Here is a 16,253-nt window from a genome sequence, read left to right as displayed (position 1 = left end):
GAACACATAGCAAATCTTTTGATTTTTAAAGACTTTCAGTAGAAGGAAATTCCAAAACTGGATCCCCATTTCTAATTCTAATTCACTCACTCTGTTATGATGGCAATAATTTTTAAGCATTTTTACTTGAACAGCCAAGAATATAAATATCCTATATTCCCACTGGGACTTCTTTCATTCAATATGTGGAGTTTATTTGATATATCAGGCACTTCTATTAGCTTCTGTTCTTGAAGCTATCGCCAGGGTCAGGGAGGAAGCACTTCTCACCTGGAGCACCAGGGCTCCCTCTCGGGCCTGGATGTGCCCCCAGCAAACCTGAAAGAGATAATTTTGGTGTGTTAATATTTTATATGTGGGTAATTTCATCTATGCCGCTTGGTCAGTTTCACTTTGGCACTAGAAGGCAGTTTAATTACCACACATCTGGACATTAAAGATCATCAGTTCTGTGGGAGAAGAATCTCTAGAGCCGTCAAGAATTACGCTGCCGCTAACCATTCAATGGAAAAGAAAGCCAGGGGATCTGAGCTAATGAGCAAGTAGTACCTGTTTCTCCTTTTTCTCCCGCTGGACCAGGAATTCCATCATGTCCCTGGCTGCCTCTCATACCCATTGGTCCAGGAGATCCTAGCAATCCTGGAGGTCCTGAGAAAAGAAACGTCATGTGTTGAATTCTGTTAAAGGTGCTCCTTTCCCAGAACTGTGGTTATGTGATGCTCAATTCACAGTGAAAACTATGAACAGAATAATACTATCATGAGGATTATCACGTGAGAATGTGTGGGTTGGCAGATCTTTGAGTTAGATAGGTATAAATATCTAAGCTCACAGTTTTTGCATTTTTGTCCAGGGACCAAGTAACTGGAAGCTACCTTCTAAAGGGCAGTGGATAGGTAGGTATACAGAGATTCCAACCTCAGGAGAAAATGTGCCTCCCTTGTGAAGGGGAAATAGACAAAAGTACAAAAATGGAACCTGGAGGGCCTTTGACTCCTGGAGAACCAGGGAAGCCTTTGATGCCTTTTAACCCCAAATCACCATCAGGGCCCGGCTTGCCTATAAATGAAGAGAGACGAGAAGGAAGGAGAACAGCACAAGATGAATGGTTACGATGATGGCTGAAGTGGTCAGTTCTTACACCCCCCGTGCTCACACTGGCCCTCAGGCTTTGTCCCGGCTACAGTTTCTCCACAGAAGCACAGCAGAGATGTGTCGAATCCCTTTCAAAGGTGTGTGTGCACCTCCCACATGGATTACTCAGTATCTGATCTGTTACTTTAATTGGGAGTTAACAGCAAATCCACTGAACCTTTCAGTATTTGAAAAGATCATTTAAATAGTATCTTCAAGTAAGCTGTAACCCAGTAGCTTGGCAGTTGTTTTTAATAAAACAAAACAAAAAAACTCAAATGATAAGCAACTAAGAAGGCCAACGCTCAACCTGGAAACAGACCAGAAAAAAAATTGCAACACTGTTACGGATTAATTGTGTTGCCCCCCCCAATTCACATGTTGAATTCTAACCCCAGTACCTCAGAATATCACTGTATTTGGAGATAGGGTCTTTAAAAAAGCAATTAAGTTAAAAGGAGGTCATTGGGGTGGGCCCTGATCCCATATGCCTGGTGTCCTCGTAAGAATTGATAAGGACACAGACACACAGAGAAGACCATGTGAAGACACAGCAAGACGATGCCCAATACAAGCCCAGGAGAGAGGCCTTGGAAGAGACCAACCCTGCTGACACCTTGATCTCGGACTCCCAGCCTCCAGAGCTTTGAGAACATAAATTTCTCTTATTTTAGCCACCCAGTCTGTGTTGTTATGGAAGCCCTAGAAAACTAATACAAATATCATGAGATTGGACAATGAACTAACATTTTGTGTTTTTAGGCTGAATTCTTTGAGACAGCATTTAAGTTTTGTTTATAGGATCAGGTTTTGTTGTTGTTGTTGTTGTTGTTGTTTGTTTTAAGTAGGCTCCACACCCAACATGGGGCTTGAACTCACCACCCTAAGATCAAGAGTTAGATGCTCTACTAACTGAGCCAGCCAGGTGCCCTGTACAGGATCTGGATTTTAGAGGTCAGCCCACCAAACTGGCTGATCAGTAAAAATTGCCCCCCCCCCCCGATTAATTTACTGTTCCTTAGTGTCTAAGAATTTGAAAATCAAAGTTGAATGAAAGCAATTGTAGTACAAAAACCTAAATAGCTTCCTGTTCACAGAGCTGATTCCAGGAGGTAAGGGCTATGCTAAGTGTCATGCTTCTGGCTTTCAGAGTTATAAAGCCCTCGCTCACCTGGATGGCCGGGACTTCCGGGATTTCCAGGGGCTCCCTCAGTTCCAGTAGGCCCCGAATGTCCAGGGGTGCCAGGTAGCCCTCTTTCTCCTTTCCTTCCCATGTCACCTGGCAATCCTGGATCTCCCTTAAAGTCAGTCAAACACCTTTAAAATCCTCATATAAGCAGGATATGTGATCATAATTGAGTATGAACTATGTTTGCTTGCATTTAGTTATTCGGTTACTTAGTTAGCAATGCGTATGACGTGTCTGCTGTGTACCAGCACCGTGATCGGGGCCAGGCACGGGATGGCAACGGTATTTGTGGGAACCAGTGCAAAATGCAAAGACAGTACACATCAAGTGCAGGGACAGTGATGAGCCATTCCTAGGGGATTGAAACAGGAGGGATAAGCTCATAAGCTGATAGCTATATGGTAGGCATTCTGAGCTGTGGAAAGAGGGTAAAAAACCCAAGTAGTTGCCTGAAAACGCAGAGGTATTGCCAATGTCCTTTGCCCACACTGAGTCCAGACACTTGCTGATACTTGCTGAGACTCACTCCACCACCAAAACATAACTACTTCAGTGGCCAGTATACCTTTGGTCCTGGTGGTCCCGGCCTTGTATCTGCCGAATAACCTGGCTCTCCCTTATCTCCTCGGAGACCGTGAACACCTGGGAGACCCGTTCTTCCAGTTAAACCTGGTAGTCCCGAAGTTCCCCTGTGTCCTTTAGGACCTGAAATTAGGAAAGAAGTCAGGTAAGATGGGGCAACACAGGGATCTTGAAGCATTCTACTTCTAACTTTTGCACAAACCACCTTTCTCCTAAGAAGCTGGCTTTTCAGAATCACGAATGCATCGGGGAGTTATAATGGATGATTTTTACACAATATGACTATTTTGTTCTCACTTGTGTTCTAAGGGCACACAGTACATTGTCTAAAAGTAAATCTAGTTTTACACCAACTTTCTGCCAAGTGGAAAACCAAAACAACAAGCAATACAGAAAATTTAGAATTGAGAGCCATCATGAGCTTTAAGCTCATAATAGGATCTTATACCTTACCTGGCACCCCCATGTTCCCCATTCTTCCTGGCCCGCCATGCAGTCCTGGTTCTCCAGGATTCCCAGTGCTGCCTGGACCTCCCCTGAGGCCTTGAGAACAAATAAATAGTCACATGCCCTGCACGGTTCTGGACAGTGTAGGTGCTCAATAAATATTTGTTGCTTGCATGAATGAATGAATTCTGAGCAGCCAAACCAGCTAGTTTAAGTGCTAGTGTAGTGCCTTTTTGCCTCCAAATGAGGAGGGGACTGAGGACCCGGACAAGGTAAAATTAGAGAAAGTTAGATTCTTGGATTTCAAACATCACAGTCATCCCAGGACCAATACCAGCAGACAAGAGGGGGCTCCTGCCACCATATAACAATAGATTTCGAAATGCAATACTGAAATATGATTGCCCACGTAACATATTTTGTCACCAATGTGGTCATAGAGAAGAAGGGGCTATGTTAATTCAGTTTGAAAATTTTCTTTGCAAAATCAATAGCTTGTTTAAAAAAGAAAAAGGCAGATCTGAAAACCTCTAAATCGTTATCTGATTTTCTTCTCTGATATGTAATATCGTGATAAACTATAGTATGTGTATTTCATAATACATATCAGCAGTGTCAAAATAACATTCATAGTACAAAAATGGAACTTTGTGCAAGTTAATATTTTTTTAGTTAATATAGGCTGACTATAAACAGCTTAATTTGGATTTAATTTCGAAGCAAATGTCTGTTGGAACACTGTGCGAGCAAAATTCATATTCAACACAGTAAGTCAAGAGACACATTTTGGCTACATTTAGATCTGGGAACACTTAGAGCCTGAGATTTCTTTTTTTCTTTAAATTATTATTATGTTATGTTAATCAGCATACATTACATCATTAGTTTTTGATATAGTGTTCCATGATTCATTGTTTGCGTATAACACCCAGTGCTCATGCAGAACGTGCCCTCTTTAATACCCATCACCAGGCTAACCCATCCTCCCACCCCTTTCCCCTCTAGAACCCTCAGTTTGTTTCTCAGAGTCCATAGTCTCTCATGGTTCATCTCCCCCTCCGATTTCCCCCCCTTCATTCTTACCCTCCTGCACAATTCACAGCGCTCACCATAGCACATACACTCCTAATGTCTATCATCCAGCCACCCCATCCCTCCCACCACCCCCCCACCACTCCTAGAGCCTGAGATTTCTATCAGAGAATCAGCTATACCTGGTGGACCTGGTGGTCCAGGTGGTCCTTCCAGTCCTTTTAAACCTGGGAACCCTGGAATGCCTCTGTTTCCTTTCTCACCAGGCCTTCCAGCAAATCCTAAAGTTAAAAACCATGTATGAGGGAACACAGGTTAGAATTTTACCAGACTTCTCTACATCCTGATTAAACTTGATGACATGTTAGTGTAATACCACGTAACATATTTGTTAAGAGCATGGGCAGATGTGGGCTCTTTTCCAAAAGAGGATTAAATGAGATAATACGTATAAAGCATTAGCACAGTGCCTGGCACAAGTTGGTTCTTAAATAACACTAGCGATGATAATATTTACACTTTAAATGAACATTTTAACAATTAGTGGCCTGGGGCGCCTGAGTGGCTCAGTCCTTAAGTGCCTGCCTTCGGCTCCCTGCTCTGCAGGAAGCCTGCTTCTCCCCCACCCCCCCACCCCCCGTTTGTATTCCCTCTCCGGCTGTGTCTCTCTCTGTCAAATAAATAAATAAGATCTTTAAAAAAATAAAATAAAATGGACTAGTAGCCATTTAAATACAGCGGACCAAATGCAGAATTAACGTAGAATTATCATAGAAGTAAAAAGTCATGCATTGAGGAGGCAACAGATTATTGTGCAAGGCATAGAAGACCCAGTTTTCATCCAGGCTGGGGCCACCAGCTGGCTTTGTGACGGTGGGCAGGACGTGAAACACCAGCTCTCACTGTCCTCATTTGTCAACTACAGAGATTTTCTTGGATAATTCTTAGTCTCAGAACCAGCCCCGATGTTGTGATTCTAAACAGAAGAAGGCTGTACCTTTGAGGCCTGGTTCTCCTTTGTCCCCCAGTAAATTGGATATTTGAGAAGGCCCCCGAGGTCCTTTATCTCCTTCTTCCCCCTTCGTTCCTGGGGGCCCTTTCTCACCCTTTGCTCCTGGAATTCCAAAGCTACCTAGAAAACAAAAGGAGCAACATCAGTTCCTTACTTCTTGAAGTAGTTTGTAAGGATTCAAAAGTTGACAGTGCTTACCATAAAACAAAACAAAAGAGGACAGATAAGCCAAAAATGGCAGGGAGAAAATTCAGCTCCATTCAAATGGAAAAAGGAATACAGAAAATAGCAAGATCAAAGACATGGTTCTCTCGGGGAAACTACTTTTCCCTCAAAGGATAAAACAGATTTTATTTTGCTGCTAAATAAGAGAACATTGCTCATGCCTCCTGATTCTGGGAAGATACTCTGTCACTTACCCCTCTGTCCTGGGGTGCCTGGGTTCCCGGGGGGCCCAGGAGGGCCAGTGTTTCCCGGATAGCCCATCATCCCCATCATTCCTTTTTCACCTGTAGAAACAAGTTCACACAAAGCAGGTCAGGTTGTGCAGAATGAGAGAAGTGACATATTCCATAAAATAAAATAACTTATACCTCTAAAGAGGGTTGAAGGAATGGTTTCTGTAAATAGAATAATAACTGTATTTGTCTGGGAGATAGGTTAGTACACGGTCTTTATTACATTATGTATGTGGAGGTCATTGGTAGCAAATCACATTTGCAGATGAAAGGAGAACATGTTAAAGTTTGGGAGCACTTCCTCCTCCCAGTCCTCGACCAGCGACTTTCTGTTATAGTCCCTTATTTTATTTTCCTCAAAGCAGTTGAACTTAGTTTTTAAATGCATTTGTTATGGTCTCCCCCAGTTCAGAGGTGGAGTCTTGTCCTCTGATGTGTATCTAGGACTTGGTACAGTGCTGACATGTGGTAGGAGCTTAATAATATAAACGAAACGGGGTGCCTGGGTGGCTCAGTCGTTAAGCGTCTGCCTTCAGCTCAGGTCATGATCCCAGGGTCCTGGGATTGAGCCCCGCATCGGGCTCCCTGCTCGGCGGGAAGCCTGCTTCTCCCTCTCCCACTCCCCCTGCTTGTGTTCCCTCTCTCACTGTGTCTCTCTCTCAAATAAATAAACAAGATCTTTAAAAATATATATATAAATGAAAGAACAATTTGCAGATTAAGTTGTTCTTCTGGGTTCTTCTCTGGAGGAGAGAGATCGGTGAGGTCTTTATGCCATGAGGAGACTACTAGAATATTCTTCCCAAACATATAAACTATAAAAATAGTGATGAAATAAAAAGAATGATAAGAGAATACTATGAACAACTCTATGCCCACAAATCAGATGACTTAGATAAAATGCACAGCTTCCTAGAGAGGCATAACTGACTGAAGAAGAAACAGAAGATCTGAGTAGACCTATAACAAGAAATAGAATTGGTAATGTAAAGACTTCCCACAAAGAAAAGCCCAGACTCAGATGACTTCACTGGTGAATTCAACCAAATGTTTAAGGAATATCAATTCTTCACTAACTCTTCTAGAAAATACAAAAGAAGGAAATACTTTCCATCTTGTTCTATAAGGCCAGCATTACCCTGATACCAAAATCAGGCAAAGATACCATGAGCAAAGAAAAGGACAGACTAGTATCCCTTACAAATATAGATGCAAAAATTCTGAAGAAAATACTAGCAAATGTTCTTTAGTAGAAACATATAAAAAGGATTGCACAGCCAAAGTTGTCATACCCTGGGTAATTGTGAAATGTGATCATCCCACCACCACCATTGCGCTGCTCTCTAACCCCTTGCAAGTAATTCAGTAGGAAACACTTACATTAACTGAAAGAGGAGTGTAGAGTCGAAAGCCTAGGCCTATGTCCAATTTATACAGCCACCTTAAAAGAAAATGTGGAAGAAGATGGAAGAAAAATAAAATCACAAAAAAGGATACCTGGTAGTCCAAAAAATCCTGGATTTCCTGGATATCCTTTTTGACCAGGTGGTCCCATTTCACCTCGATGACCTGGCATTCCTGGTGGTCCAGGTTCTCCAGGAAAGCCTGACCTATCCAAGCCTGGAATACCTGGGTCTCCCTTTGGCCCTGTTTCACCTCTTCTGCCTATATATGAATAAATGAATGAATGAATGAATGAATGGATGGATGAATGAACGAACACACAGCTGCCTTCCCCACCAACTCCAGAAATATATTTTTTATGGCTATAAATATGTGTGATTATGGACAAACCACACATTTATCTGATTGATTGATTGATTGACATCCCCTCCTGTACAATTTCTAAGATCCCTTCTAGCTTTAACATTCTGTTTCAGTGATTCATGCAGTAATAAAAGTGTAGAATTTAGATCTATTCTTTAGTCCTGCAGACACATCCTGGGACTGCGCTTTACGACTGTAGCTCAGTCTTTCACCTGCAGAATACATGACATAAGCACAGGTGGACGTGAGCCACCAGATACTTCTGGAAGTAATAATAGCACGACTACAGCCATTAATGTCTTGACCAAAAATTGGTTTGTGAACATAAAAGCAATGTGACAGCCCATAGGCATTAGCTGAGTTCTAAAGGATTTTTCTCAGTTCACAGATCTGAATGAGAAGAACCAGCAAAATAGAGTAAGTTTCTCATAATCTAGGCCACCTAGCCTGCAGCATTTAGTTATTTCACACCCTTATTTTATGTTGCTTGGGAAGCAATTAACTACATAATCTATTTACCACTTGATATACTTAGGGAGGTAAAGATAAAACTTTCTCTGAGAGTTTATATGTATATAAATATACGTGCAAATGTAAGTTTACATGTATCTTCAGTGTTCACATTGTCTTGCATACAAGACACAAACCAATTTTACTGTATTAATTTCAGGTCTCTTACTCTCTAGGTGCTACTCATTGCAACAAATCCATGACAAGGTTTAGATTGCTAAAATAACATTTCCCACTGAACAGTGGTCAGGTCTTGTTGTTGGACAGTTCCCATGTTAAGCAGCAAAGCACAGAGCAGGAGTTCCATGTCACCTGTCCACATAATGACTAGTTTTCAAGGCCTTCCTCTTACCTTGTTGCCCTTCCAATCCATTTAATCCTGGAAGTCCTTGGGCTCCCCTGGGGCCCTCTGTGCACCTTCCTGGGGGTCCTTTTTCTCCAGGTGGTCCAGGCTTCCCTGGATCCCCTGCAAAATAGAGGCCAGGAATATATTCAGGTGCCAAAACCCAAGGTCCTAGTACTGCTATCACGATCCTTCTCCTGTAACCTCCCCCCCTAAATTGAACCTATATTTAATACCACTGATATGCCTTTTATAAAGGACACTCATTATAAAGGACAGAAGGAAGGAAGGAGGAAGAAAAGAAAAAAACAAAGGGAGGGCAGCAATGTTGAATGGAAAAATAATTAGACCCCACAGATTGTATTTGTTAAACTAGAAGTCTGAGAAGAATTCTTCGTCCCAGAGTGCCTTCAACTTGCTGCATTTTAGCAGAACTCACTATGGAGAAAAGTAATCACACTTGCTATTATACCTTGGGGTCCATCAAGCCCTCCAGTTCCTGGAATCCCAGGGAGACCTGGAGGTCCAGGGAGTCCAATTTCTCCATTTTCCCCAGAACTGCCTCTTTCTCCTGGAAAACCTGGTGTTCCTGGTTCTCCAGGCATGGCTAGTCCTGGTTCTCCCTGTGGCACAGAAATTGTATTAGTTTCACTATGTAACACTTCCAACTCTTTCTTGGCTATTGACTGGTCTTTAGGGCTATTGACTTGAAAATAATCCTTCTTGCAGTTACCACCATTCTACCATTCTTTCCTTTTCAACTCTAGTTGCTGAGTTTCTATAAAATTATGCTTGACCATTCTTGAGGCTCTGTAACCGCCACTTTTGCAGAAGACTGAAATTGTCTGTAAACAGTCTAGATGTCTCTATTTGTGACAGCTTTTCTCGGTGATCCACACTTTTTTAGAGCCCTTCCATTTTAAATACTCTGAATGTTCCTAAAGATTAGGGAGGAAACGGGGAGGCAAAACTGTCTTCTAACACCACTTTTCCTTTCTAAAAGGGAGGGATGGTTCAGAGAATCGTTAAAAAGTATTTAATATCTTCATCATCTACCAATATATAGATAATTCCTATACCCAGAGGATCCTAACTGGATGATTGTGATTGCCCCCCGTCATCCCCACACATCCATCTGAGTTTTAATTCTTGAAGACCTTGGCTCCTGGGAGACCCGGTTCTCCAGGTGACCCGGGCTTCCCCATTTCTCCTGGACAACCCGATGCTCCTTTTGCTCCTGGAAAACCTTGCTCTCCTACAGAGGAAACATAATACAAGTTGCAGGAGTATGCTTAGTAAAAGATTTAGAGCAGTATCTCTGTTATTTTATCTATGTTTTTATGGGGCAAGTTGCTAGAGATGTTTTTATGAAAGTCTGAATGATGAAAAAGCCAACTGCTACATTAGCAAAAAAAAAAAAAAAAAAAAATCCCATTCCAAAACAGAGCCTCAATTGAAAAAACGACTTTCTCCATTTCGTTGTTTAGAATGGCTATAATTTTGATGTAGCAATTCCACTGATCCCAGTTGACCATTTGGCTGACTTTTTCTTTTGGAGTGTATTTTACACAGAATATACAGCCAAATGAATATTTGCATGTCCAGAAACCTATCTAAGCATGACCCAGACGAAGATAAAAAGCATATCCAGGGGCGCCCATGTGGCTCAGTCGTTGAGCGTCTGCCTTCGGCTCAGGTCATGATCCCAGGGTCCTGGGATCAAGACCAGCATTGGGCTCCCTGCTCCATGGGAAGTCTGCTTCTCCCTCTCCCACTCCCCCTGCTTGTGTTCCCTCTCTCACTGTCTCTGTCTCTGTCAAATAAATAAATAAAATCTTTAAAAAAAAAAAAAGATATAAAGCATATCTGGTGCCCTAGGTAGCCTTTCTCAAGAGAATTACTTTCTAATGCCATTGAACATAATGGATTAATTTCTTTCTCATATATTTATATTAGAATTTAGAAAGGAATCACACATATCATTTGTTCTGTTCCGTGGTCCGCAAGAGGAAACCCTGGTGAAGAAGGGCTGCGTTCAGAGAGTTCTTTTGTGCCTCTAATTTGACCAGTTTTTAAAAGATTTTATTTATTTATTTGACAGAGAGAGACACACAGCGAGAGAGGGAACACAAGCAGAGGAGAGTGAAAGTGGGAGAAGCAGGCTTCCCACTGAGCAGGGAGCCCGATGCTGGTCTTGATCCCAGAACGCTGGGATCATGACCTGAGCCAAAGGCCGTCAACTTAACGACTGAGCCACCCAGGCTCCCCGACCAGTTTTTAATTCATCATTAGTTTATGGGATTATTATAGGTTCAACTGGGAAATTTTGAGTCTGAACTTTCAAGGATTTCTTAGGCTACTTCTGGTCCCCATAATTTACAGTCTCCTTTCAGAGGGTGAATCCGTAGGGTTACAAACAAGGATACAATTTCTTAATGCAGGGTCCAAGACGGAGTAGGCAAAAATACGGGCCAGGCTGCATGAGATCATTGGGAAGACATCCAAGAAATTGGAGTCAAAGACATTCTTGAAGCTATTACATTTTCCATTTCAAATATTCATAAACTGAGATCAATATTCCCGTATTTGTGTAGGACTAATGCATGATAAGCACTGATGACATATTAATCTAGGAGATCAAGTACCAAAAAGTGGATTATAGTTTGACAGTCGCTTTAAATAATATTGAAACAAACATAAAAAGATTATAAAAATTTGCAAATCTATGCAACAGCCCAGGGACTGAAATGGCTAGTATGTCATCCTGGACAAGACTCTGATGTATTTGTTAGGTTATGGTTTGAGTTCTCAGCATCTGGATTTCTTTGGGGTGATTTCCCTTCGATGGGAAACAGCATTTGTTCCCAAAGGAAGTAACTTCTGTAATTTATAGGGGAGTGTATAGGAAAACCAATTATTGGTGATTTAATAGTTCTTTTTTAATTATAAAAGAAATGTATAAAGTGAAAAAAAAACGCGTAAGTGTAAAAAGTGCAGACATTTATTAAGAAGTAAAGAAAAAATTCCTCGTAACTCCACACTCAAAAAGAACCACTACTACCGTTTTGGTGAATTTTCTTTCAACTTTTTCTATGTATTTTAAAAAACGTAATTGAGATGACACACGTAAATATATGTGAATTCTGCCTTTTGCGTAACATCATTGTAAGATTTTTTTTTTCCCATTTAAGATGGGTGGAAAACATTATTTTAAATATCACATTATGGATATTTTCTATGTTATTCAGACCTGTATTTATATTTTCTAAATATCCACAACAAAATTTATGTTTTAAAATTTGTACATTTACCCTTAGGTCCAGGGGGTCCAGGGAAGCCGATTCCTGGAATTCCTGGTTCACCATCAGGCCCAGGAAGACCTGGATCACCACATTTTCCTGTGGATCCAGGGACACCTGAAAACACACACACATCCACATAAGAAACTTCCCTTCATCTTGTCTTGAAACAAAAATCTAAGTTTCTGTGTCATCCTAGGCCTTTTTGGAAATTAAGAGATAATTTTAACATAACCCCAAGTGTATACTCTTCCTCCCTCTCCATTCTTATCCAATGGACTAATCATTAGGAGCTACAAATAATGTTTAATATAGAATTTAATTCCTACAAAGAAATATTCTAGATATCTTGAGCTACATAAGACTCCCATCATGCATGCAAAGTTAAGTTTTAGATCATATTGGCAAAGAAGTTACATTTTCAAATGAAGAAGCTGCAGGAACTGGCTTGATTAACTGCTGGCAAACATCACTTATTTCCCGACCAAAAATCCATGGAGATTGTTCTGCTCTCGAATTCCTTTTAAGTAATTATATTGATTCTTTTTTCTTTTTTGGAATCAGAGGCACCAATGGGAATAATTTGGATAATCCCAAAGAACAATGACAAGTCCCCTGCCTGTGGGCTTGTTATCTAACAGAACTCTGGCCTCTGCTCTCTTTTGGCACCAACAAATCTAGTTTTTCCTTACATAGGGGACAATATTTTTCGAGGACAGTCAGGCTGCCATTTGATGTCATGCACCAGACTTGGCAGAGGGGATACTCACCAGGTGGACCTTGGGGGCCAGCACGGCCAGGGGGCCCTGGAGGTCCTGGGGGCCCTGGGACTGGTGTCGAAATACTGAATTCTCCCTTAGGACCTTAAGAAAGTTTGTGATCATAAGATTGGTGTGCATATTGAAGCTTTTTTTGGTTCAGAGGGAACAAATGCGATATAAGGGGTTTACAAACATATCCCCAGAAATAGAAAATAATAGTCTCTGCTTCATAGGCTTCAAAACTGGCATAAAGATGACTAACCCACTGAAACTTTCTTATTCAGTTGAAGAATATTTATAAGCACTGACTACTGCCTAAGCTTTGTTTTAATTAATAGCCCACCTCAATGCTGGTCTATTGAAAGAGAGGCTGTTCTAAAAAAAAAATCGATAATATGGAATTCATCTTAAACATTGGCAAATATTTATTTGGTAGGATATTTATTTATTGGGCCACTAGTTTGCATGAGAAGGAAGTACAGTATGCTGAACAAAACATGAAGTGTGGCTTGGGCACATATCTTAACCTCTGATTAAGTTCTTCATGTGTCATTGGGAAGATAAAGCCTACTCAGCCCATAAATATTTGAGATAATGTGGCTATGGGGGCCAACATTAAAAACATGTTAGTGATTTGTATGATCCATATATTTATAGGAAAAAAATAAGTTTACAGTAGTGTGATGGGAAAAGCTTGATAATATATTTTACGACAATGGAGTCCTTTGCTAGAAATTAGATATATATATATATATTAGAGGTTATATATATATATATATATATATATATATATATATATTAGAGGTTATATATACCTACATATATAATCATAAAAGAAGCTTTATGTACATGTATGGACAGGAATGCATGTAAACAATTTAAAAAATATATCAATACTTGGGGGGAGGCACTTACACATTTTTTACTAATGAAGGATACCATAAAAAGATTTAGAGGCCATTCTTTTATTGGGTCTAACCCTTTAAAAAGTGATGTTAGAAGTAAAAAATGATCGGGGGACATTATTTGTTAAAAACTGTCAGTAACATGGCAATTCTCATCTTCTGCCATGTTCTCCACCACAGATTAACATTGAGGATCAGCTCCCTCCTGAATCCACCAACTATGTTCAGTACGTGTGGATCCCAAAAGTTACTGGGACTTTAGAGTTATTATCAGAAAGCCTTTCTTCATTTATCTTAGATATTTTGAAGCTTTATTTATAAACCATCCATTGGATTATGGGTCAAAAAGAACAAATTTGTAATAACATTAGTGGGCCCTTGAGACTTACAAGAGGCTTCTCAAGATCAATTTCATAGATTTCTGCCTCCCCTTTGTTTACTGTAACTGACTTCCACTCATTCCATATATTTTTTTAAGATTTTTTTTAAAGTAATCTCTACACCCAGCATGGGGCTCAAACTCATGACCCCGAGATCAAGAGTCTCAAACTCCACCAACTGAGCCAGCCAGGTGCTCCCCATCCCGTATATTTCTATTAGTAAATGTAGAGAGACTATCAGGAAATTTCAGCTGAACTCAGTAAAGGGAAAATGAATGTTCTCTAACCTATCCTACATATTCTTTCCCAGTGTCTGTGAATTGACATATTCTACTTATTAGAAGCAAGTTTCTATGCCTTCATTAGTCTTGGGGGAGCTTCACTTGCTCTAGGAACCATGGACCCACTCCACAGGAAAACAGGACTGGAAAGAAAACTAACCAACCGGCTTCTCCAGGTGGTCCAGGGGCTCCAGGAACTCCTTGGGTGCCCTTTGGACCAGGCTCTCCCTGTGGTCCATAGTTTGATGGTCCAGGTGGTCCTGCAGGTCCTGGGGACCCAGGGGTGCCAGGATACCCTGGAGGACCCTGGTCCCCCTTCTCACCTCTCAGGGCCTGTGACAATAGGAATATGTTTGGATAGTGCTTCAGTCCAGTATCTCCTTACATAGGTTAATCTTACCATGAAGAGGAGGACCAGATAAGCAGCCAATGAGAAAATCTTGAATTACAAAGCAGTTGGCATTTGAAGGGAATTATTACTAAAATCAGAGTGCGGTCTGGTTTCTGCCGTTTTGTGCCCTTTGGATTTCAGCAACATTTCATGAACTTGCAGTCTCTTGAGCCCCACTGGAGGTGTCCTCCAGCAGGATGTTATACATATAATAGCCCCTAAAACTTTGTTCATATCAGCCAACAGTTCAAATAGCTTTAGAGCGGCATTCATGGGAATAGCGCGTTTCTAAAATAAAACCAGCACAGCAAACCTTTGTTTGGTCTTCACCAGCTATTTTCATCACAAAGGAGATACAGATACAGATAGACTGTATGCATTTTTTTCTTATAAAATATGTTTTTGGCTTTTTAAAGATTTTATTTGTCAGAGAGAGAGAGAGCAGAAGTTGGGGGAGCTGTAGGCAGAGGGAGAAGCAGACTTCCCAATGAGCAAGGAGCCCGATGCGGGACTCGATCCCAGGACCCTGAGATCATGACCTGAGCTGAAGGCAGACGCTTAACTGACTAAGCCACCCAGGTGTTCCATAAATATTTTTTTGTAACTGCATAGGCTATAACTTTGGAAATGGCTTGTATATTTTAAACAAGTCAAATGTGACACAATAATCGAGTTCCTCTTCCTCCCCAATATGGCCCCAAATAATAAAATTGACTTGATTTTTCATTGTTCAGTATCATTGGGTGACTAAGTGTTGTTTTTTTTCTCCTTCTTCCGTAATGACAGGGTATAAGACTCAACATATCACCTCCTTAATTTTCTTCTTTATTTTACTTTTACTGGAACTAATAAGGAAATTAGTGAGATGCAAAAGGAAGCATCATGTGAACTGTCTTAATACTAGACCAGAGAATTCTAGACTCTGTCCCTTTATAAAGTATAACTGCACCACCCCCTGTCCTGGGACAGCCAACCCCTTTGCCAGATAAGTGTCTGAGAAACACTGAACCTGCTGCTAGCTGGTCTCAGCCAGAAAATATTTTGTCATCAAAAAGATGTTGGGAAGGGGGCACCTGGGTGGCTCAGATGGTTAAGCGTCTGCCTTCGGCTCAGGTCATGATCCCAGAGTCCTGGGATCGAGCCCCACATTGGGCTCCTGGCTCGGCGGGGAGCCTGCTTCTCCCTCTCCCTCTGCCTCTCTCCCTGCTCATGCTTTCTCTCCCTCTCTCTGTATCTCTGAGTCTCAAATGAATAAATAAAATCTTTAAAAAAAAAAAAAAAGATGTTGGGAAGACTGTATACCACATCTATATCTCGGGGAGCCACACTTTATATTCTGATACTAAAGGGTGTGTAAACGAATCTTCAAATTTATTTGCCAAATTTTCCTGTTCAAGGCGGGACCCTCTTAACTGGATAACACTGATAAATCCTGGAAGAACCTGGTATTTCCTGGAGCTGACTGGGCAGCATGCCTGGCAAGCTTCTCACAAATACACTGGGGGGAGGTGCTCAGCCTCTGATCCCATGATGATTTAAAATTGCTCCTGGTAGGAATCTCTCAAGTGAACATGTGAGAGATTCTATCCCTATCTCATGAAAAGAGAATCTACAGAAGCTTAAATATTTTAGATGACAAAACATTTGATCTGTTTTATTTGATGGTGCTACTCCTAAATATTCTGGTCTTTAAGTATTTTTTTTTCACTTTAAAAGAATGAACACTGCCCCCAAAATATTGACCAAAACTTTCCATTATTTA

The 16,253-nt window shown here is 41.0% G+C and overlaps 1 protein-coding gene across 1 annotated transcript in view; it reads right to left on the bottom strand.

Moving 5' to 3' along the window:
• Positions 1 to 16,253, bottom strand: part of COL4A3 (collagen type IV alpha 3 chain) — a 127,826-nt gene that overhangs the window by 15,890 nt on the left and 95,683 nt on the right. The window contains exons 26-41 of the mRNA XM_045867844.3: positions 14,265 to 14,433; positions 12,544 to 12,636; positions 11,786 to 11,890; positions 9,632 to 9,729; positions 8,947 to 9,097; positions 8,484 to 8,597; positions 7,352 to 7,519; positions 5,816 to 5,905; positions 5,382 to 5,516; positions 4,567 to 4,665; positions 3,359 to 3,448; positions 2,889 to 3,028; positions 2,306 to 2,432; positions 979 to 1,059; positions 550 to 648; positions 271 to 318 (exon numbers count right to left, since the gene is read on the bottom strand). Coding sequence (XP_045723800.1) covers positions 271 to 318; positions 550 to 648; positions 979 to 1,059; positions 2,306 to 2,432; positions 2,889 to 3,028; positions 3,359 to 3,448; positions 4,567 to 4,665; positions 5,382 to 5,516; positions 5,816 to 5,905; positions 7,352 to 7,519; positions 8,484 to 8,597; positions 8,947 to 9,097; positions 9,632 to 9,729; positions 11,786 to 11,890; positions 12,544 to 12,636; positions 14,265 to 14,433 — 1,807 coding nt within the window. The remainder of the gene's footprint in view (positions 1 to 270; positions 319 to 549; positions 649 to 978; positions 1,060 to 2,305; positions 2,433 to 2,888; positions 3,029 to 3,358; positions 3,449 to 4,566; positions 4,666 to 5,381; positions 5,517 to 5,815; positions 5,906 to 7,351; positions 7,520 to 8,483; positions 8,598 to 8,946; positions 9,098 to 9,631; positions 9,730 to 11,785; positions 11,891 to 12,543; positions 12,637 to 14,264; positions 14,434 to 16,253) is intronic.

This window comes from Mirounga angustirostris, unplaced genomic scaffold, assembly GCF_029215605.1.
Source record: "Mirounga angustirostris isolate CCGP_5_RB_7025 unplaced genomic scaffold, mMirAng1.0.hap1 SCAF_3, whole genome shotgun sequence".
NCBI classification, from domain to species: domain Eukaryota; kingdom Metazoa; phylum Chordata; class Mammalia; order Carnivora; family Phocidae; genus Mirounga; species Mirounga angustirostris.
Note: the sequence above shows the minus strand (reverse complement) of the source record. Positions and strands in the feature narration are given on the sequence as shown.